Genomic DNA, 11,363 nt, shown 5'->3' with positions numbered 1-11,363 from the left:
ACATAATATGACATTTGAAATGTCTTTATTCTTTTGAAACTTCTGAGTGTAATTTTTACTGTTAATATTTATTGTTTATTTCACTTTTGTTTACTATCTACTTCACTTGCTTTGGCAATGTTAACACACGTTTCCCATGCCAATAAAGCCCTTAAATTGAATTGAATTGAATTGAGAGACAGAGAGAGAGAGGAGAGAGAGACAGAGAGAGAGAGGAGAGAGAGAGACAGAGCGAGAGAGAGACAGAGAGAGAGAGAGGAGAGAGAGAGACAGAGCGAGAGTGAGAGAGAGAGCGAGAGAGAGAGGAGAGCGAGAGAGAGAGAGAGAGAGAGAGAGAGAGAGAGAGAGAGAGAGAGAGAGAGAGAGGGAGAGAGAGAGAGAGAGAGAGAGAGAGAGAGAGAGAAAGAGAGAGGTTATTGATGGGGTCTGGATAACTAAAAGCAGATCACTGATCTATGACTGACTGCTTTTAAAGACATCCCTCTGGCATTACGCAAGCAGCATAGTACAACTATCTATACGTGTGCACACACACACACACAAACACACCACACACAGGGGCAGGACACAACACGTCTGCCACAACATCAAACTGTCAAACATAACCTCTCCCTGCTTTGCTCTTTTTCTGTAACACTACCGTCCGTTTACCTGGTGTTTACGTTTACCCTAATGTCCCCATACACACACAGCTCCTCATGTGGTACAGGTCAAAATCTTCGCATGAACTGCAGTCAGTATAAACACACAACTGACAGCATACGACTACAGTTCTGACTTCATTTAGACTGGAAATAGCTTGGAGACTGAAATGCCTTGAGACATATAGTCTCAATCTCAGACACACACACACACACACCCTACCTCTGTGACGTGGATGAGTGGGATGGTCGTGAAGTGCTTCTTCATCTCTCCTCTTCCTCAGGGTTAAGGGTCAGAGTGTGTGAAGTCAAAGTTCATTCCTACGAGCTTCAGAAGATGCTCAGTGATAATCAAAGAGCTGGCAGCCTTTTAGAGGAACAGCCACTGGGGGAGGAGTGTGTGTGTGTGGTTTCCCTCTGGCTCTGGTGAAAGCCCTTCCTTCCTGTCAGTGGAGATAAAGATGTGCTGTCACAAGGCCCGGCTCGGACTTCCCTAACCAACACCCTACAAATCCAAGGATACATTCCTACACACACACACACACACAGAGCCACTGTTCCCTTCCGCACCAGGCGCTACTGAACTGCTGTCTTGTTCTGTCCTGAGGTGCTTCAGCAGTCTGTTCTGTACTGTTCTGTTCTGCATGGTTCTGCCCTGTTCCTGAGTTCCTGAGGGGTTGGGAGAGACGCCCTTATAAGGCAGTAACCAACCCCAGCCTGAGGTCTCTGATTCTTATCACCCTCCCCCTCCCTCTCCCTCTCCCTCTCCCTCCTTGGCGTGCCCGGGCACGCTTCACCACAGCAATCATTCATTACCTCTGAGGCCAATCAGCAACCAGAACAGCAGGCTGAGAGGTACAGTGGGGAAAAAAAGTATTTAGTCAGCCACCAATTGTGCAAGTTCTCCCACCTTAAAAAGATGAGAGAGGCCTGTAATTTTCATCATAGGTACACGTCTACTATGACAGACAAATTGAGGGGAAAAAATCCAGAAAATCACATTGTAGGATTTTTAATGAATTTATTTGCAAATTATGGTGGAAAATAAGTATTTGGTCACCTACAAACAAGCAAGATTTCTGGCTCTCACAGACCTGTAACTTCTTCTTTAAGAGGCTCATCTGTCCTCCACTCATTACCTGTATTAATGGCACCTGTTTGAACTTGTTATCAGTATAAAAGACACCTGTCCACAACCTCAAACAGTCACACTCCAAACTTCACTATGGCCAAGACCAAAGAGCTGTCAAAGGACACCAGAAACAAAATTGTAGACCTGCACCAGGCTGGGAAGACTGAATCTGCAATAGGTAAGCAGCTTGGTTTGAAGAAATCAACTGTGGGAGAAATTATTAGGAAATGGAAGACATACAAGACCACTGATAATCTCCCGCCATCTGGGGCTCCACGCAAGATCTCACCCCGTGGGGTCAAAATGATCACAAGAACGGTGAGCAAAAATCCCAGAACCACACGGGGGGACCTAGTGAATGACCTGCAGAGAGCTGGGACCAAAGTAACAAAGCCTACCATCAGTAACACACTAAGCCGCCAGGGACTCAAATCCTGCAGTGCCAGACGTGTCCCCCTGCTTAAGCCAGTACATGTCCAGGCCTGTCTGAAGTTTGCTAGAGTGCATTTGGATGATCCAGAAGAGGATTGGGAGAATGTCATATGGTCAGATGAAACCAAAATATAACTTTTTGGTAAAAACTCAACTCGTCGTGTTTGGAGGACAAAGAATGCTGAGTTGCATCCAAAGTACACCATACCTACTATGAAGCATGGGGGTGGAAACATCATGCTTTGGGGCTGTTTTTCTGCAAAGGGACCAGGACGACTGATCCGTGTAAAGGAAAGAATGAATGGGGCCATGTATCGTGAGATTTTGAGTGAAAACCTCCTTCCATCAGCAAGGGCATTGAAGATGAAACGTGGCTGGGTCTTTCAGCATGACAATGATCCCAAACATACCGCCCGGGCAACGAAGGATCTGGAGTGGCCTAGCCAGTCTCCAACTCTCAACCCCATAGAAAATCTTTGGAGGGAGTTGAAAGTCCGTGTTGCCCAGCGACAGCCCCAAAACATCACTGCTCCAGAGGAGATCTGCATGGAGGAATGGGCCAAAATACCAGCAACAGTGTGTGAAAACCTTGTGAAGACTTACAGAAAACGTTTGATCTGTGTCATTGCCAACAAAGGGTATATAACAAAGTATTGAGAAACTTTTGTTATTGACCAAATACTTATTTTCCACCATAATTTGCAAATAAATTCATAAAAAATCCTACAATGTAATTTTCTGGATTTTTTCTCCTCATTTTGTCTGTCATACTTGACGTGTACCTATGATGAAAATTACAGGCCTCTCTCATCTTTTTAAGTGGGAGAACTTGCACGATTGGTGGCTGACTAAATACTTTCCCCCCCACTGTAGTAGGGATGTCCCACAGGTTAGGTGAGGGAGGGAGGGAGGGAATACAGGACCTCCATATACTGCTGTCGGTATAGAATTGGTAAAGTTTTCAAATTTTTACATTTTTAGTAGACGCTCTTATCCAGAGTGCATACATAATATTTTTTTTTTTCCCCCCGTGGGAATCAAACCCACAACCCTGGCGTTGCAAACACCATGCTCTACCAACTGAGCTACATCCCTGCTGGCCATTCCCTCCCCTACCCTGGACGACGCTGGGCCAATTGTGCGCCGCCCCAGCGGTCTCCCGGTCACGGCCGGCTACGACAGAGCCTGGATTTGAACCAGGATCTCTAGTGGCACAGCTAGCACTGTGATGCAGTGCCTTAGACCACTGCGCCACTCGGGAGGAAAGTTAGTGAAGTAATCTGTTAGTGAAGTAATCTCTCCCCCTGCTCTGTCTCAGTGGTGAATACGTTCAGACAGAGACGTTAATCTGCACAGCCCTACATAACAGCTGGCCCAGGCCTCTGTGTGTGTGTGTGTGTGTGTGTGTGTGTGTGTGTGTGTGTGTGTGTGTGTGTGTGTGTGTGAGTGTGTGTGGTGTGTGTGTGTCTCAACGCAACTGGGCTCTGCTCCCACTCCCACACATATTCAAATATACCCTCCCAACTATCATTCACTAAGGCTAAGCCCACTTGTCTCTGAGAACCATACAGTGTGTCCTTTTCTCCTGTCTCTCTCAGAGCCAATTAAGAGCTGAGACACACAGGGGAGGTGAACACAACAGGGCCGGAGGTATTTTTACAGCACTGTGCTCAAGAGGAAGTCTAAAGACCTGAAAACCCTACAAATAAAAGATTTGACGCCCCGCCCCCTCTCACCCATTAAACATCTACAGCGTCGGGAGGCTTGTCTCCCTGTCCAGGAGATACTACAGACACATCATATATAATCTCCAGAGGAATACAGACATGAATAAGATATGGAGAGAAGGAACAACAGAAGAGACAAAGTGAGGAGTGGGGGAGGAAGGAGAGTATAGGGGTGATAAGGAAAGAGAATGAAGCAGAAACAGAGGGAGTGAAAAGAAGAGGGAGTGTGCTCAGAAGGGATAGAATGGGACAGACAGGTGGTGAGATGAGGGAAGAGGGATGAGGGTACCAGGGGGCAGAGGGGAGAGGGATGCACCTGCTCGAAAATGAGCCCCTATATTCCCTCTGGTGCCCAGCTGGCATCACCACCAACACAGCTGCCACCTCATTATACACACACACACACACACACACACACACACACACACAGAGGAATAGAGAGATTGGAATAGAGAGAGAGGGAAGCGAGAGAGGAGAGAGAGAGAGAGAGAGAGTTGCAGAGAGAAAATGGAGAGCGAGATGAGAGAAGAGTTGAGTGTTCACTGACCTTATCATTAGCCACAAGGAAGTATCGCCATGGCAGTGCAAGTCATCTCACTTAACTCAGATGCCATTTTACTCCATTTACACAAATGATGACTCAGCGACACTAGCTAAAACACCAGTGACACAGCTCTGATATCCTAAACACACTATACCTAACCAACCAAACAAGGCAGACTCGTGTTACTTCACAGCAGGTTCCGATAAACCCTAAACCCTCTATACTAATCCCTTAGATCTTTAGCACCAGGAGCTTCAACCCACTGAGAGACAAGTTGGAAACACATTTAAACACTCTAGTCAATTCAAACACCTTACAGTAAAGGTGATAAAGCTCTGCCGCAAGGCGCCAAAAGATTACTCAGGATTTTTATGAGATTGTCCCCCGGTCCCCATCCTGGTGCCTACAGTGAGGGAAAAAAGTATTTGATCCCCTGCTGATTTTGTACGTTTGCCCACTGACAAAGACATGATCAGTCTATAATTGTAATGGTAGGTTTATTTGAACAGTGAGAGACAGAATAACAACAACAAAATCCAGAAAAACGCATGTCAAAAATGTTATAGATTGATTTGCATTTTAATGAGGGAAATAAGTATTTGACCCCTCTGCAAAACATGACTTAGTACTTGGTGGCAAAACCCTTGTTGGCAATCACAGAGGTCAGACGTTTCTTGTAGTTGGCCACCAGGTTTGCACACATCTCAGGAGGGATTTTGTCCCACTCCTCTTTGCAGATCTTCTCCAAGTCATTAAGGTTTCGAGGCTGACGTTTGGCAACTCGAACCTTCAGCTCCCTCCACAGATTTTCTATGGGATTAAGGTCTGGAGACTGGCTAGGCCACTCCAGGACCTTAATGTGCTTCTTCTTGAGCCACTCCTTTGTTGCCTTGGCCGTGTGTTTTGGGTCATTGTCATGCTGGAATACCCACCCACGACCCATTTTCAATGCCCTGGCTGAGGGAAGGAGGTTCTCACCCAAAATTTGATGGTACATGGCCCCGTCCATCGTCCCTTTGATGCGGTGAAGTTGTCCTGTCCCCTTAGCAGAAAAACACCCCCAAAGCATAATGTTTCCACCTCTATGTTTGACAGTGGGGATGGTGTTCTTGGGTTCATAGGCAGCATTCCTCCTCCTCCAAACACGGCGAGTTGAGTTGATGCCAAAGAGCTCGATTTTGGTCTCATCTGACCACAACACTTTCACCCAGTTCTCCTCTGAATCATTCAGACGTTCATTGGCAAACTTCAGACGGCCCTGTATATGTGCTTTCTTGAGCAGGGGGACCTTGCGGGCGCTGCAGGATTTCAGTCCTTCACGGCGTAGTGTGTTACCAATTGTTTTCTTGGTGACTATGGTCCCAGCTGCCTTGAGATCATTGACAAGATCCTCCCGTGTAGTTCTGGGCTGATTCCTCACCGTTCTCATGATCATTGCAACTCCATGAGGTGAGATCTTGCATGGAGCCCCAGGCCGAGGGAGATTGAAGTTCTTTTGTGTTTCTTCCATTTGCGAATAATCGCACCAACTGTTGTCACCTTCTCACCAAGCTGCTTGGCGATGGTCTTGTAGCCCATTCCAGCCTTGTGTAGGTCTACAATCTTGTCCCTGACATCCTTGGAGAGCTCTTTGGTCTTGGCCATGTTGGAGAGTTTGGAATCTGATTGATTGATTGCTTCTGTGGACAGGTGTCTTTTATACAGGTAACAAGCTGAGATTAGGAGCACTCCCTTTAAGCGTGTGCTCCAAATCTCAGCTCGTTACCTGCATAAAAGACACCTGGGAGCCAGAAATCTTTCTGATTGAGAGGGGGTCAAATACTTATTTCCCTCATTAAAATGCAAATCAATATATAACATTTTTGACATGCGTTTTTCTGGATTTTGTTGTTGTTATTCTGTCTCTCACCGTTCAAATAAACCTACCATTAAAATTATAGACTGATCATTTCTTTGTCAGTGGGCAAAGATACAAAATCAGCAGGGGATCAAATACTTTTTTCCCTCACTGTATGTGACTAGCTTCCAAATGATAGCCCGTCCCATTCTAGAACTGCTGACTCCAAATGTTATTTCACATCAACAAAGAGCTTCTCAACAACAGCCAAGTGCTCATGAATTTCATTTGACTGAATTTTGGTATAGCTGAGGTGTGAGTGGAATGCCGACTATGACTTCAATGGCAGAATAAATCAGGGGACACAGTGACCCCAGGTGGATGGATCAGACAATACAGGTCTTCCTGAGAGTGATGGAAAGCATAAAGGAGAAAATGATGTGGCCCCTTTCCAATAACTCTTTAAAGGCCCAGTGCATTCAAAAACGTGATATTCCTGTGTTTTATATATATTTCCACACAATGAGGTTGGAATAATACTGTGAAATTGTGAAAATTATGACAATGCCCTTTTAGTGTAAGAGCTTTTTGAAAAGACCGCCTGAAATTTCAGCATGTTTTGGTGGGATGCAGTTTTGGCCTGCCTGGTGACATCACCAGTTGGTAAATTAGTTACTAGACCAATAAGAAAGATAGTTCCAAACCTCTCTGCCAATAACAGCTAGTTGAAAATGTTCCCCTCCCAACTCATGTTTATGGTCACAGGTTCAAGAATGGCTGGAAAATCATAACAATTATCTCAAATTAACCCTCCAAATAGCACTGTTGGGAGATTTGGAAAACCATCGTCAATCAACAATATAATAACACCTTTAGTAAAAATATGTATCTTACAATCTGTATATACTATGCGATTAGACAGGTTCAGAATTTATGTGAAACATCACAGCACAGTTGAAAAATACACGGCACATGGAAATCATAAGAGGGCGGTTTATGGAGATAGGTGGGATGGACTGAGAGTTGCTGAGGGGTGGGTTTAAAAGCTCATGTTCTATAATAGTTGACTGAAAACACTATGTATAATGTATAAGTACTATCTATCTAGATATCAAAATATCAAATTACTTTATTATTGCTATGTAACTACTGTAAAAATAAATTAAAAAAAGTGCCATATATGTAAAATGTGTGTAGAAATACAACAAAATAAAAAGTTGTAAAAACAAAGTTTATATTTTTTTATTTATTAATAAAAATAAGCTTCTTCTTTTTTTTTGGACCATTTTAATTGAAAACAATCACAGTATGGTACTTAATTGTTACCCAGAAATGATTTTATATTGAGATAAAAAAGGCTGCATTGGATCTTTAACATGCATCCTTCCTTCCTCTCTCCCTTCAAGTAACCACTGAAGTAATGTCAGTTCAGTGAGGGAGCATTTAAAAATGATTCAAACAGCCATAGAAAGGGATAGAGAGACTGACCTCATCCTCTTCCTCTTCACTGACCCCATGGCCAAATAGCGTTGATAGCGTAAACCTTCTCATCTAACAGCCTGGACCGCTGGAAGCAAAGGCGGCGTTAGCATACCGGTAAACCCTGAGTAAACAAGCTGCTTCTGAAAATATGAATGTCCTTACTATGGTACAGACTACAGTAGAATAGCTATTATGACACCTACAAGTAGATAAACTCTGCATTTTTTCCAGTGCTATGGTCAAAGATCTACTTAAACGCCATATGAAAAGATTCCCCAGGGACTAACACAGTATTTCTTTTCTGCACCACCGAGGATGGTCAAACTATGGTCTTAACTTCACATTCACAGTGGAGAATTGGCTGCCCAACTCACAGATTGGTACTAGATTGAGAAACACTGCTTATATATTGCATATGGCTTTGATATAACTTTTACCTTTAGTCAGTAGTCCAGAATGGGCCACAAGCCGAGAAGAGTCAATTCACCACTCATAGCGCAGCAGAGTCCCTGAGAGGATAGAGGGACAGGAGCTGGGTGTGAGTGTCTGTCTGCCTGTGTGAATGTGACACCCTGCCCATTCTACCACCCTGATGTGATGGTCATCTGATAGCCAATCAGCACAGACATGCTCCTAGTAACCCCATGTGAAATACTGCAGACTTTTCTCAGCTCAGCAATATCCTGCTGTCAGCAACACACACACACAAATCAGACTAACACCCTCAGAGAAACTGGGAAAAATATTACCTTATAATCTGCCCCTCAGCAATGGGCCAGTCTCAGTCAGTCTTAAAAAACCTCTCAAACAAACTCATGTTGCTAACATTTTTGTCAGACTCGTGGAGAGCTGGTCATTAGTCAGCCAACTAGTCACATAACAGCCCACAGTTTCACACATAACGACTGAGTCAGTGTCCATATAGATTAGATTTTATTTAGAAGCAAAGATGCTCTGGTGAACGCACACACAGGAAATCACACTCTTCATTTACAGAACAAGGTCACGGGTCAGAGGTTGAAGGTCAGGTTGGGTCACAGCTGGGTCACTGAGCCTTGGGGGGCACCCACTCTTGGATCTTCTTGCGGGTGGTGGAGTAGGGCACGTACGCCTGGGCCGAACCACTCACGTTGAACTGGTGGACCTCCGCCAGGAACTTCTTGGGCGTAGGGGGGTGTGTGGTGGGGGGGTTGTCTGTCATACAGTGCAGCCAACGATGCCTGAGGAGATTTAAGATTGGGAGTTAGCATCAGGTACTCATTTCATCAATAGGCTAGTTCATCAATAGAAGGTTCGTAGACAGTAAAAACATAATTAAGACACCAGTACATCAACTCAATGAGTACCACCCAGATCTGTTACAATTCCATATCCATAACTTTAGGCCAGTATCTCCAACATGGCAATGGCCCAGTCACTGAGATAGAGGCAACTCTACCTGTGTCAAACTAAGTAAGATGTATTTACCATTCAGCGGGCACCATGCTGCCATCCACCTCCCACATGGTGTTCTTTCCATTCATCTCCGTCGTGTAAATCACCCAGCGGTGACGACCTGACAAGGAGAGGAGGAGAGGTGTTACTCTGGGTACACTACAGGTCTTTAACAGCCCTCTCTACCACACCTCTATTACTTGATTTGCCCATAGTCTGACCAATCAACCCCATATGGAAAATATTAAAATGTCTACGCTAACTACATTCAGAGATAATATGATGATTGTCACTGCAATACATAGCCTAAGGCCATTACTGGTAATGTGAGCAGTCTGTTTAACCTTACCAAAAAAGTAGCGTGTGTCCTCAAAGTACTTGTTTCCATACTTGTCCACGCCAATCAGCGCTCCCGTTTTCACATCATTTGCCCTGTAACAAAAACACAGTCACCACAAGTTAGATAACTAGCTAGCTAGCTAGTCCATCCACTAGCACTATGTCTAATTTGTCAGACTGGATACAGATCAGAGATCACACAATCAAGTAGCCTTGAAACAGTTCCATGTTAAAACACTGGTCTTTTTTTATTAGTTTAAATGAATATTCAACAGAGCGTGAGCTTTTAAACAGAGCAGTGAGTCTGTTTGTTTGCCAGCTACAGTAGTTAGCTAGGTAGGTAGTTAGGTAAGGCAAGTTAGTTAGCAGGTTGCCTGTCGACCGGGAACACGCTTATTTCTCTCGAGTAAATGCATTGAAAGTAACGACAACCACCTCTATAGATTAAAAAGCACATAATTGTTATATCGCTCTTATACTGACCTGAATAACTGAACAAATAAGCCTTTCACACCACCGTGACCTCCTAACTGTCCCAAAGCCCTTCGAACGACATGTATATACTCCGCCATTTTCAGACGGGACTGATTTGGGCATCGGACACTGTTGTACATGTAAATACATTCGTGCTGAAACGCTCCCCGGTCCACAATAGTTCCGCCCAATGTTTCAAGCATAACAGTAGTCTATGAACAGCATTTCAAGCAGTTTCAAGCACGGTTTCTCTTCTATTCTGTGATGATAGACGGAGTACGCCGTAGTAAGAAAATGCTACCACCTAACTGTCCATTTTGAAGTGTCTCAATATTGAGAAAACAATTTGATGACAGGTCGGGTAACCGATTGTAAATAAAATAAATAAATAAAAATAATACAACATTTTACAACCATGCTAACAGTCTTTTCTCAAGTGTCTCTTACTTGGGAGCAAAATGTGATGACTATTATAGAAACATTCAAGAAGCTAACTGTCCTGTTTCAAGTCTCTTTAGAAGCTAAATGTAATGACATACTATTTAGTTATAATAGAATGCTACCAAAATATGGATAATAGTAATACATTTAAAAAAGTCTTACAGACAGTGCCTTCGGAAAGTATTCACACCCCTTGACTTTTTCCACATTTTGTTGCGTTACAGATTTTGTGTCACTGGCCTTCACGCAATACACCACAATGTCAAAATGAATTATGTTTGTAGAAATGTGTACAACAGGCCTCCTGTAGCTCAGTTGGTAGAGCATGACGCTTGCAACGCCAGGGTTGTGGGTTTGATTCCCACGGGGGGCCAGTATGAAAAAATTTATGCACTCACTAACAGTAAGTTGCTCTGGATAAGAGCTCTGCTAAATGACTAAAATGTGTAAATGTACTATTTAAAAATGAAAAGCTGAAATGTCTTGAGTCAATAAGTATTCAACCCCTTTGTTATGGCAAGCCTAAGTTCAGGAGTAAAAATGTGCTTAATAAGTTGCATGGACTCAACCTGTGTGCAATAATAGTGACTTTAAAACAGTTATGGTTTAATGGCTGTGAGAGGAGAACACTGAGGATGGATCAACAACATTGTAGTTACTCCACAATACTAACCTGAGTGAAAAGAAGGAAGCCTGTACAGAATATAAATATTACAAAACATGCATCCTGTTTGCAATAAGTCACTAAAGTAAAACTGCAAAGAAATTAACTTTATGTCCTGAATACAAAGCGTTATGTTTGGGGCAAATCCAACATAAAACATCACTGAGTACCACCTATTTTCAAGCATGGTGGTGGCTACAGCATGTTATGGGTATG

At 43.6% G+C, this 11,363-nt stretch overlaps 2 protein-coding genes across 2 annotated transcripts in view; both read right to left on the bottom strand.

The window, feature by feature from the left end:
- The window catches only part of LOC311139827 (transmembrane and coiled-coil domain protein 3-like), a 15,953-nt gene extending 14,680 nt beyond the window's left edge, over window positions 1-1,273 (bottom strand). Inside the window, exon 1 of the mRNA XM_084174805.1 lies at window positions 865-1,273. Within this exon, the coding sequence (XP_084030931.1) occupies window positions 865-909 (45 nt within the window). The 5' untranslated portion in view covers window positions 910-1,273. The remainder of the gene's footprint in view (window positions 1-864) is intronic.
- Window positions 1,274-8,711: 7,438 nt separating this feature from the next.
- LOC311139854 (NADH dehydrogenase [ubiquinone] 1 alpha subcomplex subunit 12-like) lies at window positions 8,712-10,156 on the bottom strand. Its single transcript, XM_084174831.1, has 4 exons — window positions 10,052-10,156; window positions 9,579-9,661; window positions 9,263-9,350; window positions 8,712-9,015 (listed from the first exon to the last, which is right to left on the bottom strand). Exons 1-4 carry the CDS (start codon window positions 10,138-10,140, stop codon window positions 8,841-8,843), a joined length of 435 nt encoding a protein of 144 aa, XP_084030957.1. The 5' UTR covers window positions 10,141-10,156; the 3' UTR covers window positions 8,712-8,840.
- Window positions 10,157-11,363: the final 1,207 nt, after the last annotated feature.

Source organism: Coregonus lavaretus (genome assembly GCF_964263955.1).
Source record: "Coregonus lavaretus genome assembly, chromosome: 13".
In the NCBI taxonomy this organism is placed as follows: Eukaryota; Metazoa; Chordata; class Actinopteri; order Salmoniformes; family Salmonidae; genus Coregonus; species Coregonus lavaretus.
The sequence above is the reverse complement of the archived record's forward strand: the minus strand, read 5'-3'. Positions and strand labels throughout refer to the sequence as shown.

Excerpts from the sequence above, each read along its gene's own strand:
- LOC311139854 (XM_084174831.1), bottom strand. The coding sequence starts at position 10,140 with ATGGCGGAGTATATACATGTCGTTCGAAGGGCTTTGGGACAGTTAGGA. Across the intron at positions 9,662-10,051 it reads TTATTTGTTCAGTTATTCAG|GGCAAATGATGTGAAAACGG; the intron begins GTCAGTATAAGA and ends TTTTTGTTACAG. Across the intron at positions 9,351-9,578 it reads GGACACACGCTACTTTTTTG|GTCGTCACCGCTGGGTGATT; the intron begins GTAAGGTTAAAC and ends TCTCCTTGTCAG.